Source organism: Coturnix japonica, chromosome 5, assembly GCF_054131305.1.
Source record: "Coturnix japonica strain WE chromosome 5, WE-NBRP24, whole genome shotgun sequence".
Taxonomy (NCBI): Eukaryota; Metazoa; Chordata; class Aves; order Galliformes; family Phasianidae; genus Coturnix; species Coturnix japonica.
This window is the reverse complement of record NC_140667.1, coordinates 5613569-5637440: the sequence shown is the minus strand read 5'-3', so window position 1 is coordinate 5637440 and position 23872 is coordinate 5613569. Positions and strand designations below refer to the sequence as shown.

Genomic DNA, 23872 nt, shown 5'->3' with positions numbered 1-23872 from the left:
GTTATTACTGAAGCTAGTGGCATCCAGGTTTGATCAGTACTTTATGGTTTCCTTGCCTATCTTTGTGCTGGTGCTAAGAGCTGCCTTAGCTGCTGTTCCACGATGTCAGGGATTACACCTGCGGACACGGGGAGGGAACAGCCGCCAGCACAGCGAGGGGCGGGGCGAGGCTCAGGGCACCGGGGCGGGCCGCGGCCGTAGGGCGAGCGGCTGCCGGAGGCCCGGCCCGCCCCTGCGCTGTGGCGGCTGTACTGAGGGATCGGTGTGAGCCGGTAAGGAAAGCAGCAGGGATCGGGGAGGAGGGAGCTGCATCGGGAGGGGAAACGGGGCTGCGAGCCCGGGGGAAGGAGGGAGGGACGGCGCTGGGCCGCGCTGGGCCGCGGGGTGAACGCGGAGCTGTGGGGCCGGGTGGAACCTGCTGTAGGTGTTGGTTCGTGCCTCGGGCTTTGCCTTGTTGTTAGATTAGAGGAAGCTGCCGAGAATGGGGTTGTGATCTTGGAGCTGTTTGTGTGAGATGAAAGGCGACGGCCGTGTTTCTGGAACAGGCGTTGTCGGCCTTATTTATTTATTTACGCTGTGGAAATTGGGTTTGTTCTGGATGCGCTGTGGAGAACAATGGCAGCGCTCCTGCTCTAACGGCCGGCAGCTGAACACTGAGCCAACAAGTGGGGCCTGATGAGAGCAGGCCTGCGGCTGTGGGAGCCTCCCGCCTGCTCTCCACAGCCAGAACGGGGCTCAGTTGGTTTTCTGACTATTTAAATGAAACTGTTGGCATTTGGACTGGAAGGTGCTATATATAAAGTGTAGCCTGCATGGTGGAAGCAGGGCTGGCTGGTGCCACAGCCTGCCTGTCACCTGTGGAACCCTCAGCTCACAATTAACTCCCAGCTGCTTCGTTACATTACAGCATTTCTGTGCCTTGTGAGGATAAAGCACAGGGACAGGTTGTGCATTGCTGTGAAGTCGATGTGTCTAACAATGCCTTACATTTCTTGTGTAGATTTATCCTACGTGCTCTGCTTTCTTGTCTAAAATAAAACTCATGCATCGCTGTAGACAAGTGTTGCTGTGTGTCTTGTGCACCTCGCCAGATGATGATCCTGAGTCATTGCTGTAGAAGGAAAACAGTTTTTAAATGCCAAGTCTTCTGGCTGCCTTGTAGAATCACATTGGTGCACTCAATTGAAGCACTGATGGAGCAGGCTTAGTTATTACAGCAGTTGCATGGAGATAAAATCTGTGTGTTTCATATTCCTGTGTGACTGCTTGTATATGTGCGTGTTGCATCCTCTTCTATGTAGTCCTTGACTCTGCTAAGTGTTTTTCTTCTAGTAGCTGTGAGGTGCCTTTGGAAGCTGCATCTCTTGTTGGGAGCTTGTTTCTTTCATATTTGGAAAGCGGTCCCTCGTTCTTTTTCAGCTTTGTAATTCATTTGGGTGGTGTGGAGTGGGGGTGTTTAAGTTCTAATCTGTTGGACCAGGTCTCAGTGCAGGAGGATGTTGTGTTCAGAATGCTTTACCGCCCCTATATGGTAGGGAAATACCTTGTTGGTCATAACCTTTTTGCAAAGCATGTTTGTAATGCTGCTTAGAAGGTGTTTCTCAGTATATTTTTCTATTACATCTTTATGTGGCAGGTAAGGCAGGGGAAGTGTTTTTCAGAACTCACTTGGAATACAGATCAAGTAAACAGTAGCTGTGCTGAAAGCATCTCTTTCTGTGTGAGATGGGAAGTGAGTCATTTAGTCCAGGTCCCCTGCCATGATGGCAATGACATCATATAATTCCTCATAACATTTCTTTTATTCTCAGTTTTTTTCCTCAATTGAGAGAACTGAAGATGTTTTCTCGCTCAGCCACGTTATAAAATGCTTATTCATTGCCTTTTTTAACTTTTTTTTTTATTTCTGGGAAGAAACAAGTGAAAATGTCTCAGGATCCCCATAAGCCGCATTCAAGCGAAGAAGATTTGAGTGCTTTGGAGGATGATCAAGAGAGCTGGGACAACTCAGAGCAGTCTGTCAGGAAGAGAATACGACAGAGTGTTCCAGGTTCACATAGAGATGACACAACAAAGTGTAAGCAAAATTGCCCTTTGTTAAATAAAACAAGTCCAATTCTATGTCTTCTGCAGTGGAGTTGATAATGATAATGGGGTTTTATAGTATTCTGTGTAAGTTTGACTGTTTTGTAATGAAATATTAGACAACTCCTGATCATTTGCTTTGAAGCTGCTTGTAACACATCCTCTTTTCTCCATTTAGTTTTAACTGCTCACAATAACCACGTTGTTCTGAGCCACGTGTGTCTTAGAGCTTTCTGTGACTGCACTCACACAAAGGATAAGCACTGCTCCAGAATATTGCAACCAAACTGATGCTGCTGTCTACATTATCAGCCAGACCTTCTGGATTGTTGCAGCCTCTGTTTCTGCCAGAGGGCAGGGAGGGCTGTCACCACCAAAATCATGCCCTGTCATTTTATTCCCTCTTACCCAGCCAGACACAGGTGGAAGGTTGTATTTTTAATCCTAATATCACTTCCACTGACAAGGAGATTTCAGGACTGTCGCACTCCAGGTTTATTCCTGGGGCGTGTTTTTCTTTGTCATTCTGCTTTTAACATCAGGAGCTGGATGCAAGATCTCTCATTAATTCTGGCAAATCTATAGATGAAATGAAGGGGAAGGTTTTTTTTTTTGGTTCCAGAGATAGAGATCAAGGAAACGGAATCTCTCACATAACCAGCCCCAGGTTTCTGTCGGGGGAGTGCCAGGATGTAACATTTTATTTGTTGTGTTTTTGTGTGGTTTTTTCTTATTGCAATAGTGTTCATTATTACTTGAGCTTAATGTTTTTCTTAGTGTCATATTACACATAGGAGATGAACTCTATAGAGAAAGACTATGCACATGTGAAAGTGAAATGCATTGCCTTGTCTTGCTCTCATTGGTCTCAAGCCCTTCTCTCTCAGAAGGGAGCAGACATAATACAAGAATGAAGTAACATGATTTAAGAGCATTCTTTGGTAAATGAAAGAGTCTCTTAGCTTTGAGTGCGTCTACGGAGTGAAGTCATTTGGCAGCTGGACAGGAGCGCACTCATTTAGCTGTAAGCTCACTGTGCTGCTGGTTCTTCTCTGGATATCAATTCTTGCTGTGTTCCCAGAGACACTGTACAAGATATACCTCCAGGCAGGAGGAAATCTGGGTTTGAGAGTGCTGCGTGAAAAGAGTGAGATGGTAATGAAAAATTAGATCACTGCGTGTATTCTTGGAACTGTGCTGTATGTACTTGGAACAGCTTTGAAAGGCAGACGAGTGAAGGACAGTTAGTTTTGAAGGACCTTTTGTGCATTACTAGTTTAATTCCAATCAAACTGGATTGTCAAATGAGGCAGCCGTACTGGTTTTTCTAGACCATCCCAGTAAACCCAGCCTGTTTTGTTTCTTTCATGCTGGGAATTAATACATTGCTCCTATGCTTGTACTGCAGTTGAAGTGAATGAATTACAGAGAGAGGAAGCAATCAACTACAGCAGCTCTGTAGAGGCGGTTCCCCCTTCTGTTCAGCTATGCGTTTTCTGGAGGAGCAGAGATAAACCTTGCTGTTCATGCCTGCCTCACCCGAGGACACCAGTAATTTAACCTTCTCCTTTGTCAGTGTCACTGTCTCCCTTTTGACTTTCCAGGCTATGCTAGAATTGGCCGCTTCCTTTGTTTCCTACCTCATGGAAGCTGGCCTGTTTTTTTCAGGTGTGATGCTTCCTTCTGCTCAGCTGCGTCCTCCAGGGTCCAGTTTGAAGCTGCTTGTCCATCAGTCCCAATGCCTGCTGTAGGTAGAAGTTGTTGGTATCAGTGTTAAGGCCTTGACATCTTCTGTCACTTGGATGGTGACCTCCTGGGGGAAAAAGAGGAGTCTGGAGAAGTGCCAGTCACATTGAAAGTAGTGGGAATAATTACTGCTTAACATCAATGGTGGCTTGTTTGCTGGCTGCTTTAGAAATAAAGTCACTTCCTTGAAAAGCATGAAATTGAAATGGTAATGTCTACCCAATCATTAGAGGAATGCTGCAGTGACAATGCTAGTCTTTTTATCATCCCTTCCTATGGTACAGAAAAAGATGAAGTTAAACAATTCTAAATAAATATTCTGCGGGAGGGTTGGCTTCTTGTTTGTTTCTTCATATAGTTGTTATGAGCAGGCTCTTCTCCACTCGGTAGCTGTCTGACAGTTTAATGTATGTTGCAGCTAGCCCTCCTCGGCCTGTGTCAGTGGAAGAGTTAATGGAAACAGCTAAGGGAGTAACCAACATGGCACTAGCACACGAAATTGTTGTGAATGGAGACTTCCAGATCAAACCAGCTGAGTTACCTGAACACAGGTAAGATTGTTACCAAATAGGTGTATGAAATAAATCCTCGTTTGTATAGCTTTAGAATAACTCTAGTGGATGAAATAAATGCTCCAGCTAGTTCTGCCTGACAGTGCCTGCTAGGGAAGGTTTAGGAAGAAGCACAAGAAGGTAAGCATGCAGTTCTGTTCTCTCAGAAATGTGTTCATTTGAAAAGTGAATTGAGTGTCTGCTTTTGTTCCTTATGGTTTTCTCGCTTGAAAATGGGCAGTGATGATGTGTAAGTTTTCTGCTTTGCCTCAGAACCATGAAATTTATCTCAACATTCTTCAGGGGAGAAGAATTTTAGACAAATTTTCTTCTTTCAGTGTGTTCTTCTCTACACCTTAAAAAGGGAGGTGGTGAGGGGGAGAGAAGCAACCCCTATTGAAGAAGAACTTCAATAATTTGGTTGCTTTTGCTCACAGATTCTGAACAGTGGCAGCAGTTGTTCAGCACGGTGTCAGATTTGCATCTCTTCCCCTGATCAGAGAAACAGATATATTGCAGAGATCATCTTACTAAGAGTGCCTGAGCTCAGTGATCTGCCAGCACTGCTCCTAGTACAAGGTCCCTCTGTTTAGTGAAGGTTTTGGCTGAAGAGGCACTGTGGAATCTTCCTTGGATTAATGGCTTGTTTGTGTTTATGTGTAGTTTGGAGTCTCCCGCAGCCTGAATGTATGAGTAGAGAAGTTGTTTGAGGAGAAAGCAGTTGGAATTTATTTATTGTTTATACAAACTGAACTGAGCCCTTAACTCAGAGTAATGGCCGTATTTATGTGTTGAAGCGCAAAAGCTTTCGTGTCACAGAAGCTGCTTCATTTCTGTTATGTTTCCTTAATGAATTTTGCTTAGTCAAAGGAATGTTAATACTGTTCTTTTGAAGATGAGGTATAATTTTTATCTTTTTTTAAAAATTATTATTCCATATATATGTATATTTCAATGATTTTAATTGATAGCCTTCTTTGCTTGCATGTAATACTTTATTAGGGTATGAGCCATGTCAAATCCTTTGCCTATTTCATCTTGCGTGAGTGACAAAATGATAGTTTTCTTCTGTCGGTCCTCAAATAGTCATGATTACATTATCTTCACATTCTTGCATGCTGTTCTTCAGGAGCTGCATGTATCTGCACGTGGTGATGCAAAGACTTATATACTTGTTTTTAACTGGTCTTATTTACCCACAGCTTGGAAAAAAAAGTACGAGAGATTGTGCACAAAGCTTTCTGGGATTGTCTGGAAGCTCAGCTGAAGGAAGATCCACCGACATATGACCACGCAATTAAACTACTGGGAGAAATTAAAGAGGTAAGGTCACATGCTACCAAAGTAAATTAGTGAAATTTTATGGATGTGTTGATGGGAATGGACAAGAGGAGTTAGAAGTTCGGTTGCTCATAAGGGAAGCTCTTGATCTTCATTACTGCCTAATTTTCTCTGCACATAAGTAAATTGTATAAGCTGAGGAGAGCAATTTGAAGGTACAAACAAATGGGAAAGCATGTAAAATGAATCAAAGTGGGTTTCATAATTCCAGGCTTCCTCTATGCTATGACAGTCACGTTGGTTATGGGATCACTGAGATGTCCCAACACTGGGTTGACAAAGCCAAGTGCAATAGTCTGAAGTATGATCAGTGCTACAAAGCACTTACCACTTCATTTCATGTCACAAAGAATGAAGGGAGACATTTGAATTTGGAGTTGACAAATGGCTCTATGGCCTTGTTCAGAAAAATGCGATTCTGTTTTCAGATGGCAGTTAGTTTAAATGAGAAGTGGTTCACTGACTGCTTTGATCCCTGCAGCGTTTGGTGCTGAGAACTAATACACTGTTTAAAACTTTCTGTTTCAGAATCTTCTGTCTTTTTTATTGCCCGCTCATACAAGATTAAGAAACCAGATTATGGAAGTTCTTGATCTGGATTTGATAAAACAGGAGGCTGAAAATGGGGCTCTGGACATTGCTAAGTTGGTAGAATTTGTTATTGGAATGATGGGGACCCTTTGTGCTCCGGCTCGAGATGAAGAAATCAAGAAACTCAAAGATATACATGAAATAGTTCCTCTCTTCAGGTACTGAAGTGGTACTTACTAGTCATACTGAGAGTCCTTTAAATAATTTTAGAGAGAGATGGTGTGGGGGGTGTTTCCATTGGGGCAACCTGATTCATAGAAATGAAAGAGCTACACAGAGAGAGCTGGTCATATGGGTGTGACAGGGAGAGATGTGCCAGGAGTTTTTAACAAGGACCCTTCCTGTTTGGGTGAATTGTGTTTGTCTGGCTCCAGCATGTTACCGAAGGATATTTTCTAAGTGCCAGATGTATGTAAACTATCAGATAACTGGTGAGCGGTCAGTTTGTATCAGGATTTATTATAAACAGCAGGAGGGGAAGTGAAAGCAGTTGTGGGAATAAGGGATACATATTACTGTACTTTAGCTAGTTCTTACTTTCTCCTCAGTTTATGCTCTGTCTCACCCCAATATAATATGCTTTTAGTCCTACCAGGAGTGCACATGTTAGACTTAGGAGCACAGAGGTATCTGCTTTGTCATCATGTTCTCAGCTGAATAGCTTGAGCTCCCGATAGATTGAGGAAATCTTATTAATCTTGTTTTCTAATTTGATAACCCTCCAAGAGTTAAGCTTTGACTTGGCAGAAACACTGCCAGCAGGAAGTAGCTTGCTTTGAAATTAAGGGGGTTTGGTTTTGTATTCCTCAGGTTTAATTATTCACTTCCTACTGAGGTTGGCTATATAGGCAGCGAACAGATAGTATGCAAGCTTGGAAACTCAGGTGCCTTTTTGTCTGCTTATGATGTTGTAAAACTTGGGGAATAGGACCTATGGAGCTAGTAAAGTTAATCCTGTGGAGACATTTCTTCAGGAGAACAAGATTTATGTTGTATTTGGGAGATGTACATGCATGTGTGTGCATGCTCAAGCTACTTTTTCTGTCTCTTAAACTAAGCATCTTGTTAATGTTTTCCATGCATGTTTTTGCTCTTTCCTTAGGCAATCTGCAATAAATCTTGTACGTATGACCTCTTAAACTTCTGCAGCCTTGAATAACTTTTTCTGTTTGTTTGTTTAGAGCCATTTTCTCTGTATTAGACCTAATGAAAATGGATATGGCAAACTTCGCTGTCAGTAGTATTAGGCCAAAGTTAATGCAGCAGTCTGCTGAATATGAAAGAAAGAAGTTTCAGGAGTTTCTTGAGAAACAGCCAAGTATGACTTTGTTCCTTTCTTTTTTCCCCCCTGACCTCTCAGTAAATGGTGTGTCTTTGCTTGTACATCCTACAAATAAATCAGATTTAACATTAATTTCTATGTAATTCATATGCTAAATGACAGCTTGTGCCCCAAAACTGTAGCTGTTTTAGATGTTTTAGATGTTCTTCATAATGCAGTAAATAACATGCATATCAATATACAGTATTGTGGGTAACTAGGAATAGTAAGTAATGGCTTTATCTGGAAATTAATGACAGAAAAAATAACTTTGAAAAGGAATTTCCTTAACAACCCTTTTTATCTCCTACAGATGCCTTAGACCTTGTCACAGACTGGTTGCAAGAAGCAGCAGATGATCTCACAAAGCTGAGATATAAAAAGTTACCTCCCCCCAGCAGTGCTGTTGGTGCTGCTGGAGGAGCTCCTGCATTGTGCTCCGTGGCTGTGCAGAATCACGCATATCTGAAGCTGCTGAAGTGGGATCACACAAACAGGCCTTTCCCAGAAGTAAGTGTTTAACAGGAAAATTGATTTCTGTGCTTGTTCTGCTACTTTTCACTTGAAGGGAAAGGAGGGGGAAGGAAGTGTTTAAGGTAAATGACCACGTTTCAATTAGTTACTGAATATTGAAATTGTGGTTCTGGTAGCTGTTCCTCAAAGGACGGTCCAGCATTTACTGTGGTTTCCAAACTCTGATATAGAAGTCAGCTCTTTGGTGCTTTATCCTCATTCAACTGTTCCCCTTTGTGCTGTAGGATTTAGATTTTGAGATTTTGGTTCAAAATCTTTCCAGCACCCATTAGAATCTGGGCTATTGTGTCAGTTTCACATCGTCAGAGAGAAAGTCAAGGTGGCTGTTATTCAGTGGAATGTGGTATTTCCTGAGATTGTGTGTCTTTTCTTGGAGCAGAAGGGCCAGGAACTCATGATGGGAAAAAATAAACAGCTTGTTGTCCATATGGGGGCTTTTCTTTGCAACATGTTTATAGAAACAACAAGGCAGACAAGTTTATCATCTTTGTATTCCTTCAAATCCATTTGAGAGGTTTATGGAGACACTCCAGTTCAAACTATTCAACACGTAATGTTCCTTAAAAATATGAGTTTTCAGATTTGACAGGTTAAAACTTGCTCGCAATATAAACTCAGTAGTTGTAGGCTTGAACATAGGGACTATCTAAACTTTCATTTTTCTTGAGAATGAATGTAACAGCTGTGTGAGAATACACCACTCCTCTTGTCAGGCCCCCTTCATTTTGAACATCTGTAATGTCAGCAGTGCTCTTCCTTTCCTGAGGAAGTCATTTGGTAATGGTTCATTGATGAATTTCTTGCAGCTTTCTCAGAAGTGTTTGAGTCTGGTCTCACCCTGTGCTGCCTCTCCTGTTCTTTGCAGACAGTGCTCATGGACCAGAGCCGCTTTCAGGAAATACAGCTGGAACTGGAGCAGCTCCTTGTGGCTGGGACTGTCCTTTTGGTCACGTTCAATGCAGCAGGCGCAGCTCTCATCGATGTGCCTGGATTTGCTGAGCAAATCAAAACCATTGTCAAGGTGCTGCTGACAGGAATGCATCTTCCGTGAGTACCGAGTAACACTGTTCACATGGTCAGCAGTAGTTCCATGATGACTGCTAAATAATCATTTTCAGCCTCATTCTGGCTATGGACTGGAATACGTGGAGGGAGTGGTGGGAGCTTCTGATTAGCCAAGGCTGACAGTTTTTATTCACCTTACTGGTATAGAGCCAGCTTTTTTCACTATGTTCTTTTTAATATGGCATGCTTATTGTTTGTTTTTAAATCATGTTACTTGTGATGCCAGGTTAGAGCTGTGTGTGTACAAGGAGCAAATTCTGCTCACAGTTTTGGCTGGGCTCCATCGAGACTGAGAGTGGCACCAATTACCTGCCCACAGATTAAGGTTGCTGTACGCGCTGTGGGTTGACAGTTGTTCTTTATGTTACTCTGAGATGTCTGTAGATTGAAAATCAGCTCATACTTGTATCGTTTGCACAGGCTGGAGATTTTTTTAATGCTCTCCCATCTCTTTGAGTTACGTCTCAACATGATTTTCATGTATATAAAATACATTATTTTTTGCGTGATCTGGATTACTTTTCTTCCATTACGTTTGATAAATAAGACAAATGTAATTGGATACTTGATTTTCAAAAGATGGGGATAAAGTGAACAACTCCAGTAGCTAAGTAATGCTCTACTCCCCATTCCATAGCTCCTTTAACCTGAAGGAGTCTTTGGCTACCATTGGTGAGAAGGTGTGTGCCGAAGTGAACAGCTGCCTTTCCCAGCATGGCTTCGCACCGTTCACAGCTGAGAGAGAGACTGTGCTGAAAGGACAGATCCAAGCAGTGGCCAACCCTGATAACACCATCTGTAAACTCATAGGTATGCTTTGACAAAAGTACTCTGTTCTCACATGACAAAGCGTCTCTATTTATAAAGCTGTTAGTGGCACATCATGCACGGTTTCTATTTTAATTTATTTCAAGCACGTTTGTTATGCTCTGTGTTTCATATGAGATTAGAATCTTTTTAAGCTGCCTGTCTCTTCTGAAAACAAACTCTTGGTCTAATTTTTTCCAGATTCTCGAATTCAGAAGTTTCTGGAGAATTCTCTTGCATCCAGTCACCAGAAAGCAGCACCCACTGTTCCTGGAGGATTAGGCCCTATTCAGAGAGAGCTGGAAGAGATCGCTGTCAAGTACGTTCGTCTTGTCAACTACAACAGGATGGTCTTCAGTCCCTACTACGATGCTGTTCTTGACAAAATACTGACTAAGGAAGAACCCCAAGATGAAGGGAAGCCAGAAGAATTGTGAACACAATTTGTGTGTACCAGTGCAGTATTAATTTTGTCAGCTGTTTTGAAAAATTGCACCGATAATTGTCTAGGAAAACAGCTCTCCATGTAAACACTATTTCCTTTTAAATCACTAGTGCTGATCGATGAGGAAAACACATGAATTGCAATAGGGGTTCTGAGATAAATGGTGAAAAAGAGATACATTTTCAATGTAAGTATGCAACTTTGGTGAGGGAGTGTTGTGGTAGTTCTCTCTGGCTGCAATTTTTAGATTCCCAGGCAGGTGCGACATAGGAAAAGTTGAACAACCAAACTTTGTTTTTAAGCTCATTTTAGGGCTTTTCATTCTCATTTCTCACAAGTTCAGTTCTGTTCATCCACACACAGCAGGTTAGCAGTGGTCTTTCCCTGCAGGGGCAATGTGGCTTTAAAAAGTTCTTACTTTAAAGACTTAAGTGAGCTAAGACTCCATGTAAGAGAAACTTTAACAGGCAAAAAACGAAGCCAAACAGCACTTTACTGTAACATTATGGTTAGTGTGGTAGGTTACTAGGTTTTTTCTTTCAACATTTTTCTGCATTTTTAATAGCATTTTTTTGCTGTTTACCTGCAGATGTTACAAAAAACACAATCTATTTTTGTAGCAGATTTTCTGGTTATTGGGTAACTGTCCTCTGCTTTGTACAGTACTTAACAAGGTGGCAATCTTATAGATTGCAGCTGTATTTATCTCCTGTAAAGACTTCAGAAAGGCAGAGCTGAAATGTTTTGATAAAAGTGGCGTTTCTTACCTTTTTTTTTTGTTAGTAGTTTACTCCTTTTTGTGTGAAATAGTAATTTTGAAATAAATCCGTGTCATTTACAGAAGGATTTTAAGTGTGTTAAACTTTAGGCCAAAACTTCTACTTGATTTTTTTTTAAACAACTATAACTTGAGATAGCTGCGTTTTTCAATCGTCTTCAAAGATATCCAGGAAGTGCAGAGCACTATCAGAAGTGTAAGTGAATTTAAGGCATGGTGGGAGGTGCATTATTGAGTAATAGTTTGAATACACAAGGAATATTTTCAATAGAAGGTTTTTCTTTTTTACATTACACAGGTGATCTTAAAACCTTAAATGTTTAAGGTGTTGAATTTCATTAGTTACGTGTTGTGTAGATGAGTGTTCGCAGAAGAGCTCAGTGGTCTTACAGCCTTATTGCAGTTTTAAGCTCAGCTAGGAGGTAAGTGCAGTTCAAGTTTTCCTGTAGTTCCCAAGGGCAGTGCTGCGTTACAGTAACCAAAACAGAATGAGGCTGTGAAAACCAAGTTCATCATTATAAACACTAAGTGTCCCAAACGCTACACTGTATCCAAAGCAAAATATTGTCTTCTCTAAAAAAAAAACCACCAAAACCGGTTATGTAAAATGAATAAATGGCCCTTTTATTGCTGACATCCAGGTTTATTTTATTAATCAATTAGTCAACCAACAGCCCATCTAGAAGAAAGAGCTTGATTATCAGTGTTGATGCTTTTAAATGTCAGCAGGGACACACCTGCTTTGAGTTTGGAGGCAGGTGGGTTAAACATGAGCTTTCGTTCTGTATTACCCTGTGCAACTATCATATGATTGCTTTTTTCTCATTCATTACAAGCCTGCTTTTCCCAAGGGAAAAAAATGAACAGAACTCCATAGTAAGAGTTCACAGCTCAGACAGGTGAATACTTTTCCCTTAGCTGAGTTTACTCAGATAGCAGCATGGATGGCTGTCTTTGCATGTGTCCCTGGTAACTTAAAAAGGAGTAGGTTGGTAGCCAGCAAAAAGCAGAGTGGGTTTTTGATATGGTCAAAGGATACTACAGAGGTCTTCAAGGTTTCTGCATCTACGTACAGTACTCTGTTATTAGTAGAGAATCCATCTTGAAATACAGCTCCGCAGCTCCAAAAAATTAACCCAGTAGTCTGGGTAAGAAAGGGGCTACCCAAAACATTATGTCTGCAGTTTAAAAAAACAATATGAAACAGAAAAACCTGCTTTCCTTTTTGTAACTGAGAGTTGCTGAAGTTTAGAAATTGCTGCTGCTATTTTACACTTTACTATTCCCTAGAGGCTGCTTTTAAAGGCCTCCAACCCAAGCATAGGAGAAGCTGTTGGTGTTGTTAGGTCTCAGGGATGGGGGGGAGGAACAGAGTATGAAAAGTACGGTAGAATGAGTGGGACTGAGTTATGGACAGATAAAGTGGTACTTACTTGAGTGCTCCCAGTCCGTGACTGCCAACTCCAGCTTGCTGTGGCATGAGGTGGTTACCTCGTGTGGCCTTTGGAGGTTACACACTGGAAACCTGGAGTACCTCAGTTTCTTTAAGCTTTTGTAGGCCTGGCAACAGGAAAAGATCTAAAAAATCACACTAGTGATTTTTCCCTGGTCATTTTTAAATGGTTGTTGCTGACAAATAGTTTCTCTGCACTGTCTTTACAATCAGAAGGCAGGTGTAATTAAGTGACAAAGCAAAAGAGAAATGCTAGGATTGATAAGGCTGCCATTCCTTAGCTCTGTGTCAGTATTTATATGGGTACACACATGTTCTTCCATCTTTTTAGTCTGGTAGATAGGAGCAACGACCTACAGTTATCTCTACTGCTGGTGCTGGGAATGTCCTTCAGCTTGTCTGAATACCTTAATTCCCTGTTCATCATAGGCCTTCTTACCGTCTCAGGAGAGCACAGTCCTGAATAGTCAATGACAAGTTAAAATCTCAAGTACATATATAAACTAGCAGCTTCAAAAGTTCATATGGCTTTTTTGTTTTCGTTAGCTTCTTTGAAAATAACCAGTTAACCTCAGTAGCTAATATATTAACATTTAGCTTTGTACATTAGTAAGTGGACGACTGACGCAGGTGTCCAGGAACAGACTGCAGGAGCCAGTATTCGTGGCCAGCCAACATTACAGACCTGTAACGAGTCTGTCTTACACGGGTGTCTTCTTTAAACAGTCATGGAATTCAAAGTAAAGGTAATACTGTTTCCTCTAGAAAAACTGAAAGCTAATTCCTGTATGTACGCTCTGATCAATTTCCTGTGATGGTTCTAATTCTTGGTAACGTTGCTTTCAGAGTTGCTGAGTAATAGTTAAAAAGTACTTTGTTGTGTTTGAATAAAAGTAGAATGAGGCACGATGCTATCGATATCCTTTTATTTTAAAGGAATGTTGGGTTTTTTCCCCCCAATTTTCAACTATAAAACAGATTCCATACATTCTGCCATAAATAAAAATGACCAGTAAGGCAGGACACTACATGGACAAACTGAAAACAACTGTCTTCCAGAAAATGTGAATTACAAAATGCTTCACAATTATAAGCCATCCAGTTTTTAAAATAAAACTGCTGAAAACCCACAAGATTTCAAGTGGTGGATGTGAACACCCTCCAACAAAACGCACTTAGACATCTTGCGCTTTCGGTTTGGAAACCCCAGCTTTGTTCAGAGCACATTCTGAGATTGTTCTGGCTGTTTTTTGGGTCGAGAACCATATAGAAGAGAGGCACCACAGTAACAAAACCATTTTCAAGACTTTTTTTTTTGTTTGTTTCTTTGCAGCTGTCCCTTTTAAATGCGTTAACGTTTAAGAGACTGACAAACTCAACGCAAGTCTTTGTCACAGTACAACTCCAAGCTTGTTTCACCGGATTCTCTTTTGTTGTCGTGCTCTGTAAATGTCGTGTACAGGGGGAACTACTGAACCTTTCTCCTCATCGTCATCAGAATCCTCGTTAGATCTCTTGACAGCCTTATTGAGCATAGCGTTGTTTTCCACAGGTCCATTGCCTTCCACGGCTATTTCAGGTAGGCCTCCAGTAATTATCCGTACAGCTTCATCGACAGCTTGAGAAAGAGATTAGATTTGTCAAACCAAATTCCCCAATTAGAAAACTGTTTCAGCAAAGCTGAGTACAATTGCAGGCGTGCTTTTGGAATAAGAATCAATAAGCATGCCAACAGGGACACCAAGACAGATAGACAGAGTCACTCTGGAGCTTTTAGGAAGATAAGATGCTTGCTTGCACCGTTCTGCAAATGTTAAGAATTGAATCTCAACTATCTAAAACTTGCGCTACTTATGAAATGAACGCTGCTGCATCAGCTTGAGACCTCCATATCCATGTACTGAGGTCAGCTTGCAAGCTTAATAAAATAGTAAGATCTATTGGGGCAACAGGATCCCTAGTACATGACTCATCAGCAAGTATGCACAGCATGCCAGTTTCTGCTTAAGAACAGAAAAAACTTCAAAAATACCATGTATAATTTAAGCAGGTGATTTATTTTCCCTCTAACAGAAAGCAGATCCTCTTTGATCATTTGCTTCTTCAACCAGCAGGGGAATGAAAAGCGCCATATGAATCATCTCCCATAGAAGCTCAGGGTACAGAGCTGTCCCCTTTTTACGTGTCAGAACTTTACCTTCGTTGTAGGAGCTATGAAAACATGGTTCTTGAATTGCTCTTAAGCACTGCTACAGTGTGCAGGCAGAGTTACATTTACCAAGGCACAAATTCAGATGACCAAAGACTTGGAATTTACTCTGATTAAGTTTGCTAAGTACACTGGCTGATATCTTGGTGCTAGGTAATCTATAAACGTGCTACAAATTTGTAATTTAATTAATTAATCATAGTCATTATGCTGCTTTATATACTGCCTGCCTTTTTTTTAGGGGTATTCTGAAAACCTTAATTTCTTTTAATGCTTACCACTGAAATGTTACTGAAGTAGCAGCTGGTGATTTTCAGCTGTTTTACTTTCTGTTGATTTCCTGCACAGTTGAACAAACATCTCTAGATTGATTCCAGCCTACAACCACAGCCAATTCAACAGTACGCTCTTAAATAACAACTATACAGCTATAAATGAGGTCTGCGTCTTAGACGATAATATCCATATGTGTAATGAAGTCATATGCGCACTACCACAGGCTGCAGAGTGAACAAACAACTTGACTTACTGTCTGGCAGTCTGCATCTTCTAAATATCTCCATGAGCTCATCCACTTGAACAAAGGGACCCTGATTTGTTTCAAGAAAAAAGCAAAAATCAGAATACTCAAATAGAGTTTGTATATAACGTGGTTCTGTCAAATTAGAACAACTTGTACAAATGTAAGCTTTCGGAACTCTTATAACACACCTGAAAACAAATAGGAGGTGGCAGGAGCTTCATTAGGACTACAGCTGCTGGTGGAACAGGAAATACACCTCCTGGTACAGGATGTAAACCTGGAGCTGTGGGAAAAAGGGGTATGTGAATCCAGTGCAAGACAGCAAGACTTGTATTGCTTTAACAAAGCTATTATTAGGTGCAGATAATTACTACTCTGTCACTTTTGCCTAATTACTGATTACATATGGTTGAGTTACTGACCTAAAGTCTACGAGCAGTGCACCTAACAGGTTATTACCAACTGCCAGACACAGAATCTACTTGTACTTGTTTTCATGCGACCTTAGATTTAGGTAAAACATACACGCATGCCTTTAGCGATCCACTTAAGCAACAGCCTAAAATTGAAGTACAAATCTGTGTGACTGTAAGAAGTCTGCGTGATTAGGTTTGCTAAACATCCCTGTTAATACACTGCTATTGGGTGAACTACGGCTGCCTGAACATCTGACTTACGTGCTAAATGTCGTGGCTGAAATGGAATCATCTGCTGGGTGTCTGGTTTGGGATATTCGGGTTTTCTGTCAACTTCATCTTTGAGAACAGGCACAATGGACGGCGCAACCACGGGGTCTGGAATTATAGCTGCCAACTTGGCACGGGAGACGTCCTGTGAAAGCCAACGAGACAGCATTGAACTTGGCATTACCACATTGTTTAAATTACAGAACAAAACATCTCTCTCGACCACTCATTTCTTCTCGCTTTGTCGTAATTACGACTACAGCTGACCATCTGGGCAAGGCTTGCATGCTGTCATCATGCATTTCAGTCCTACAGTGGGACTGTTCAGCTGGGAATGGACACACGTGGTTTTGTTTCAGAATGGGAACATATTTAGCATTTTTGAATGGCACCATTTTTCAGTTGAGAAGATTTAGGTGAACAGGTGCAGACCGTTAAGCTTCACAATTGCCATTTCTCCTTCATTTCATTCTCTAGCTGGAAAATAAATGAATCATATGGCAGCTCACATGCATCAGCTCAAGTGATTCTATTGTGGTGTGTCACAAGACACAGAAACCAGCCCCTGGCCTGAATAATCTTAGGTGCACCTAAGACATAGAACTCCCATCTTGTTGTTCTGCAAAGCTCTATGGACTTGCACAGCACTCATACACCACTTAAATACATGTGGTCAGAAATGAGATGTGAGACCACCAGGCACAGGCTTCTGGCCTTGAATTTAAATTCCAAAAAGCAGCATTGACGCATCTTAACCATCATTTACTATTGGAAAAAAAGGAGGAAAATTCTACCAAGAAAAAACACCAAGTGCTAAAGAAGGAATATCTCAAGTTTGTTATGACTGAAATCAATAACAGTAAAAGGAGGCATTGCCCACTCACCTTATAACCAAGAGCCTTAAGCTCACTTGCAGAGCAAGGGTACAAGTCCATGAACTTATACCTGTCTACGAGCAGAGCTGTTTCTTTACCCTCATATTCTTCCTTGAATGCTGTAAACCTCCGTTTTTCAACTTTCAGGATACTGGCGAGGTCACCAATGTTACTTTCAAAAGCTAGAAACCGAGCCCAGATTTCCCTGTAAGAGAACAGATAAACAGTTACTGAAGGAGAAAAAAATCCAAATGATAAAGATATCAAGATGAGAGATTCTATTGAGGTCAATCAGGAACACGTTGCCATTTCTAGCATTTATTATTTTTGATCTATAGCATTCATTACCATCCCAATGCCTTACGTATTTTGGTGAAAGCTTTCAGTAGTGGAGGACTTTAAATACTACACACTCAGCTTATCTCTGCAATAGACCCTGTCATGCAAAGTAAAGGAACAGGTTGCCCAGTGAGGTTGTGGACACCCCATCCCTGGAGGCATTCAAGGCCAGGCTGGAGGTTGCTCTGGGCAGCCTGGTCTGGTGGCTGGTGACCCTGCACACAGCAGGGGGTTGAAACCGGATGATCATCGTGGTCCTTTTCAACCCAGGCCATTCTGTGATTGTATGATGAAGAAAAGGATTAACAGAGGAAGCACCTTCAGCACCTGAGGTATGGAGGTATGCTTTTATCAGTGTCAGAGGTACAGACTGCTCCTCTGCTAACAGAATTGCACTGTGACCCTGCCACATGAGGGATTTTCAGCACAGACGATGATTTAAACTTTAAATCTAATGGTTCTGAGGGACACCCTCAGTTCCCTCTTCTCATCTGTCCAAAGCACCAGTGAGCAACATGTGGCATAAGCCACACCACCTACTAAAACTACTGAGTTCTCACCACGCTACGGGATTTTGCACTTTATCCTCAACAATTCCACATCAACAAGGTCTTAAAATCAACAAATGAATGAATGTCTCTGCAAGTGGGATGGGAATCTGCACAAATCAGCTCAGCTGCTGCTATTTTAGATGGCATTAAGGGAGAAAAGGAATATGTGTGGCTAATTTTGTCCCGCTGGTCTTTCTTTTTCCCTTGTTACTTTGTGCTGTTTGTACATGAAAGTGCTTTTTTCAGTGCAGTGAAGCAGCTTTGGCAGACGTACCCCGATTTCTCAGGCGGGAGGCTCCCTGAAGTCAAAACACGCTCAAACAAAACTCTTGTGTTGTTGTCCTCTTTAAAAACAGAAGGAAAAAAAAAAAAGAGAAAGAAAGAAAAATCACTGAGTAAAACACAGCTCATTTCAGTGTGGACACTGCATTGAAGACTGACATTCTGATACCTTGATTTGTTTGTCAGTAATTGGAACAAAATCCAAACGTGGATACGATATATAGCGTATCTCAGTAACTTATTTGGGCCCTTCAGTTCATTACACCCCTTTTAAATGAGGGCAGTGTCTCTGTTGTATATTCCTCCATAGTTATTAGACCAGAAATTCTCAGTCCCCAACGAGCAGTGATGGAAAACTAAAGAAAGGCCTTGCGTTTATTCACAGAGACCTACAACAACTTCTTACATAACTACTGTCACTCTGACTTGAAATAAAACAGTCTTTATGCTTACAGGTGGCAGAAGAACAAAGATCTACCTCCATTCAGCTCACAGAGGACACAGCCTACCGCTTCCTTGTGCATCTCAGTGTGTGAAGCTTACCATTAAGGTGAGACAGGTAGTCGATATATGCCAGTACGTATTCTGGAATGTCTCCGTATTTTTTCAGCCCTAGCTCAAAAATCTTAAAGGCCACAGATTTATCCTGCAAACGTTAAAAAGAAAAAGTTCCAAGCTTCAGTGAGACGCATGCTATCCCATGCTTCTTTAATAGCAAGCCGAGCACCTATACTTACCTTACTGCAGTAATACTCCATTAATGCTGCAGTGACGTAGACATGGTGGCGGGTCCGGGTGTCCTCTCTTGCCTTTTTAAATATCATTCTTCCAGATTTTATGCCTTCTGCTCGCCTTGCAAATTTCATGTATTGGATATAAACCTAGAAGGGAGCATATGAACATTAGCTGCAGTGATAACAAAGAGTGCTAGGATATGCAGTTTGTGGCTGGACCTGAAATAATCCTTACTCACAAATTACAGCTAACAGGTTGTCTAAGAAACAAACAGGACTGTCTTGTGCCTCTGTGCTGCTATGCTAAAAACAAGGCAGTATTTTCCATACACTGATTTGAAAAATGGAAAAGACCTCAGACCAATCCCCCATAGTGACAACAGTTCATACACACATTCATACACACTTTCCTCAAGGCAGGGGAAGTAGATAAATGCGATTCCCATAAGCTTGTACCTCCTGAGAAAGAGGATTTCCCGTAGAAATAACAACTTTCCAAGAAGCAAAGACACACACAGGGCTAAAGAACAGGCAAAAAGCCCATGGAAGCCTTTTATTCTTCATTATGGAACCCAAGACACAGGTTGTGCTGTCTGCAAATAGCTATACCTGATCAAAATGCAAAGAATGTGCTATCTAATTTCATGGGTTAATCCCGTCATTTGCATTTTTTGCTCCACTCACAATTAGATCACAAATAACTGCATTCCTCCAATGGGAGGGGCTGCTCTGTGCCTTCTCAGAGTACACATGTAAGGAAAGCTTTGTAATCTTTGCTTAATGAATAGAATACGTCAGTAAATGGATACCTTTCCTCTGGCACCGTCTTGTTTAATTTTAGACCTCAGACCTTTTTACTTCTGCTTTGTCACATCTATATTACAAACTAAGTCAGCTAGGTTAGCTCTCAGCCTATTTGCTCTATACCAGCACAGCTGGCGCTGGGAACAACGCTGTTACAGCACAACAAAGGTAGATGCACAGCAATACACCTTGATAGCTACGTGGTGAACTACAATTTTCTTGGCAAGCTTATTTATAAACAGAATAATATATTTCTCTAAGAAAGGCAAGAGACGAAAGCGACATGCTTTTAGTCTGTTCAGGGGAGGCAAAGGGAGATTTTAGCTGCACCAATTCTTCAGAGCTTTCTTATAAAACGTGACACCTCCATAATTTATTTGAAGAGTCTTTACAAAAGACACAGAGGATAAAAGTGTGCGTGACTTGGTGTGTCTGGATGGGTGACAGCCTGAAGTTACCAAAGCAGCTGAAATTCTAATCCAGTTTTGCCATCTCAGCACTCCACCTGCTTGGCTCTCCTTGTGACCCAAAGAACTCAGGTCAGTGTGGTGGGTGTACTCAGGTGGAGATGCAAATGTGGAAGAACCCAATACAGGAGATCATCTTACCAGAGTGGGATCAATGTCTTCAATAGCCAAGAGCCGGTTATAGATGCTGTGCACTTTCTCATACTTCATTCGACTCTAAAAGCACATAAAAGGGAAATACAGACTGCTTAGTAACACTGCTACAAACCACCTGTGGGGATACAAAGATCAGTATGAAGTAAAGAAAAAGAGCCCATACTCAAGGCTGCCCTGAAAGCCAAGGGAGCCTTTTTCTTTAAGGCTGAAGATTTGTTTGCTGTTATGCTCCATTTCTTCCTGCAAAGACTCTCAAGGCACAATAAGTGGGCAGAATACACCCCACTGTGGATGCGTTGGTCCTCATCTTATCTATGGGACGTCTCTTATCCTATTTTGTAAGTGAAGAAACTGATGCTCTGGTAAATGTAAACTACTCAGTTCATTTTTCAAACTGCTGTGAAGCTGAAGAGTTAACATTGAAGCAGAAAGACATTACGCTTTCAAAACAATTAACACTATTTTCTCCCCATTTCGCCTGCCTAGTCTCAGAATCATTGGATGAAAGTCAGAAGAATCAGTAAGTAAAATGCTCAGATCGTCTATTTGGTATGTTTCAAGAATACAACCATATCGAAGAGAGATATCTGTGGGTTTTATAGCACTCCTGCACTCTTTGCTCACCTCTTCATAATCTGCATATGCAAAATAGAGAAGCATATTCTTCTTTAGTAAAGTGCTGATGGCTCTCTCATAAATATTAGCAGCCTCATCGCTGAAAAGTTTAGCATTGTTCATGTCCTGTTATAAAATAAACACGACAATAGTTCAACGCCTGCAGCCCGCCCATGGATCAGCTCTTCTACACAACAAGTTCCACTGAGCGCCCTCATAAAGAGTCACTCATCTCCCCGGTACGGAAGGAATCAGAAACAAACCCCAACCTTAAACCAGACAACTCTACAGCAGGTTATTGTAATTCATATCACCCAGATTCAGGGTTGTTTTGTTGTTTTTACATTAAAATAGCTCCATATTTAAAAATACAGAATGCGACAAAACAAAAAATACAGATGCTCGAGATTTTTCACCCCCCCCCCCTTGGATATCAATTGAGAAAACATTAATAACAAAACCCCGTGTTAAAGCAATTAAACAAGGGAAAAATAAAAAGCTATCAGCATTCTCCTTACCCCTTTTTCAGCTAGCAGCTTACTAGATTGCTCAAGATACTGTGCAGCTTCATACCAGATATCTGGGTGGTGTCCCAGAACCAAAAGGCATTGCTCATAGGCAAACATAACTAGGGGGAAAAATGTAAGAGATATTCCTTGTGAATTATTGCAGAAATAGCACTACCTTGCACAATGACATACAGAATAGTGATTAAATTAGAAACTATTGATACTAACGGGCTTTGAATGGAATGATCACAATTGCAGTTTTTACATCATTGGAACTTGGTGAATCACAACCAGCAGCTACAACCCACCTCCTCAGAGGAGGAGGAAGCAGAACTCATTCACCACTTTGTGACCTCTGGAGTTTGGTGGCACATGGCCATGGCACTGTACCCCCAATCTACACGTTGCTTTCAGCTTGTCTTAAGCAAGGACTAGAAATAAATAAATTCACACCATTCAAGAAAGAAATAACGTGCCCAACTTCTGCTACGCCACAATCCCCAAACACTAAAACATCGTCATTAACACTGCAGACCATCAATGGTCCTAAGAAACAGAACCCTCTGCCTCCTCCAGCAGTACCTGATTACCTCTTTTTGTGATGAGAGTTTGATCCTCCGTACGCAGAGGATTGCTCTTCTCCCACTGGATGTACTTCTTCCACATGTCCACCTGCTGAGCCTCCTGCGGGGTGTTCTGGGGGGGCACAGAGGGGGCATTGCGATCCAGCCCCTTCATGACCGTCTCGTATTCCTGGAACAGAATTGATGCTTTGAACACAGCAGAACTAAACATATTAAAAACTCATCCTGGGAAACTGATATCAATATTTCAGCATGCCAAGCTTAGTACTTTAACATGCGTATTCTGCTCAAGTAAGAAGCAGGTGTAATGGCAGCGTGAGGAATGGAAACAAAAGTCATCTGAAGTTTGTACCTTTGCTACACGTCTTGCATTCATGTAATCTCTACTCCTGTCTTCAATCATCTTCTTCGCTAAGTGAATGTTGATTCCCTGCAGGAGGGTGAAACAGAGGAGTTGGGTGTATAGGGGTTCAGTGTGGAATTGCCAAATCTTATTTCATACAGAAAGAGCCTGAAGGGGGATGCAAAAGTGAGCAGGAAGGTGAAAGCTACCTTCAAACATACACCTTACAAGGTGCTGGATTTCTCCTGATAAACATTTCACACAAAGACAAGAACTTATTTGCAAGGGAATTAATTCAATACTAAAATTCAGGTGACTTGAAACATCTCGGTACATTTTTAATCTTACCAGCATAGGAGCCTGGGCAAGTCAAAGCTCACTGCACTGCCTCCTGCCTGTTCCTGAAGCACTGGCCGGCCATACCCATCCCTCTGCGTGACCCACAAGTGCCCAGCATGATGCCCAGCCAGACTGTTGCCTGCTGAGGGCATGGCGCTGCCCCACAGCACTGCTCACACCACTGGGGATGTGGGCCAGGCTATGGGGTCCCAGGAGTGCCTACCCCAACAGAGCAGCTCTGATAGCAGGACAAGCAACTGTCCTTTCACTCAGGACTGGGTCAGAGTAAGTTTCCCTGAAGTGCTTGGCAGCATTATAAGGAAGCAACACAGTTTGAGTACCTTTCCAAAGGCATCTGAGCTGGGTACCAACACACTGTGAGAACAAGGGAAAGGCACCGTCCAGCCTCCTGCTGAGAGATCTGGGACAGCCATAGAACATAAGCCCAGCAGCACCCCATGCAGCCCCAAGATGCTGCTACCCGGTTGCTACCAACTGAGCCTGTGGGCAAGTTAAGGGCCTTCACTCAAGCACATCTTAGCTGTGGCAAACACCCAGTAACCTCTGGAGCCAGGAGCTGCACACCATCTTTCACTGGGCTGTTGCTGAGGGGATGGTTTCCCCTCAGAGCTCTCAGATGAGCAGCACTGCCTGCAGAGCCACCCTGCCCTGCCCTCCTTGGCTCACCAAGAAGACACAGAAGGAACATAGGCCAGGCTATGGCCATCATTCTGACAGCATCCCTGTGTACCAATGGAACCAGTAGGAGCAACTGGCAATAGTTTTCATTTACAGCATGGGAGGAGAAGAGGCAAAGGTTTATAGGGAGGCCATTGGCAGTGGGATGGGGATCTTCCAGCATAAAGGGCACAGCGCTTGGTGCTTCCCAAGTGGCTGCAGTGAGTGTAGCACTGGGCTGCTGCAGGACACGCTCAGGGCTATGGGTGCCTCCTGCCAGCTGAGCATGGTGGCCCTCCTGTCACCAGACACTGGTGTAGTCAGAAACAAGGAAAAACAGCCCCTTCTTCCCTCTACAGTATGTGGCTGACCTGTGGTATGCCAGCATCAGCAGCACCGGGTGCAATACGGGACGTGGGTGTGTGCTGTAGGAATGTGCCTGCTCAGCAGCATTGAGCACA

General features: G+C 42.2%; 2 protein-coding genes across 4 annotated transcripts in view; one reads left to right on the top strand and one right to left on the bottom strand.

Annotated features, from left to right (window-relative positions):
• Nucleotides 1–173: 173 nt before the first annotated feature.
• TCP11L1 (t-complex 11 like 1) lies at nt 174–13626 on the top strand. 2 transcript variants are annotated; one of them, XM_085549921.1, is made up of 10 exons: nt 174–272; nt 1915–2077; nt 4254–4382; nt 5585–5705; nt 6252–6472; nt 7496–7632; nt 7949–8145; nt 9035–9216; nt 9872–10044; nt 10243–13626. In XM_085549921.1, exons 3-10 carry the CDS (start codon nt 4285–4287, stop codon nt 10476–10478), a joined length of 1365 nt encoding a protein of 454 aa, XP_085406047.1. In that variant the 5' UTR covers nt 174–272; nt 1915–2077; nt 4254–4284; the 3' UTR covers nt 10479–13626. The 2 variants fall into 2 exon arrangements, with proteins under 2 accessions (XP_085406047.1, XP_015718959.2); XM_015863473.3 differs by having other exon boundaries at nt 4250–4382.
• Nucleotides 13627–23872, bottom strand: part of CSTF3 (cleavage stimulation factor subunit 3) — a 35235-nt gene continuing 24989 nt past the window's right edge. For both annotated transcript variants that reach the window (XM_015863475.3, XM_085549915.1), the window contains 13 exons: nt 22404–22481; nt 22058–22220; nt 21477–21586; nt 20968–21084; nt 20329–20403; nt 18920–19063; nt 18726–18828; nt 18175–18244; nt 17020–17215; nt 16127–16280; nt 15638–15732; nt 15456–15516; nt 13627–14335 (listed from right to left, as the gene is read on the bottom strand). In XM_015863475.3, coding sequence (XP_015718961.2) covers nt 14133–14335; nt 15456–15516; nt 15638–15732; nt 16127–16280; nt 17020–17215; nt 18175–18244; nt 18726–18828; nt 18920–19063; nt 20329–20403; nt 20968–21084; nt 21477–21586; nt 22058–22220; nt 22404–22481 — 1569 coding nt within the window. In that variant the 3' untranslated portion in view covers nt 13627–14132. The remainder of the gene's footprint in view (nt 14336–15455; nt 15517–15637; nt 15733–16126; nt 16281–17019; nt 17216–18174; nt 18245–18725; nt 18829–18919; nt 19064–20328; nt 20404–20967; nt 21085–21476; nt 21587–22057; nt 22221–22403; nt 22482–23872) is intronic.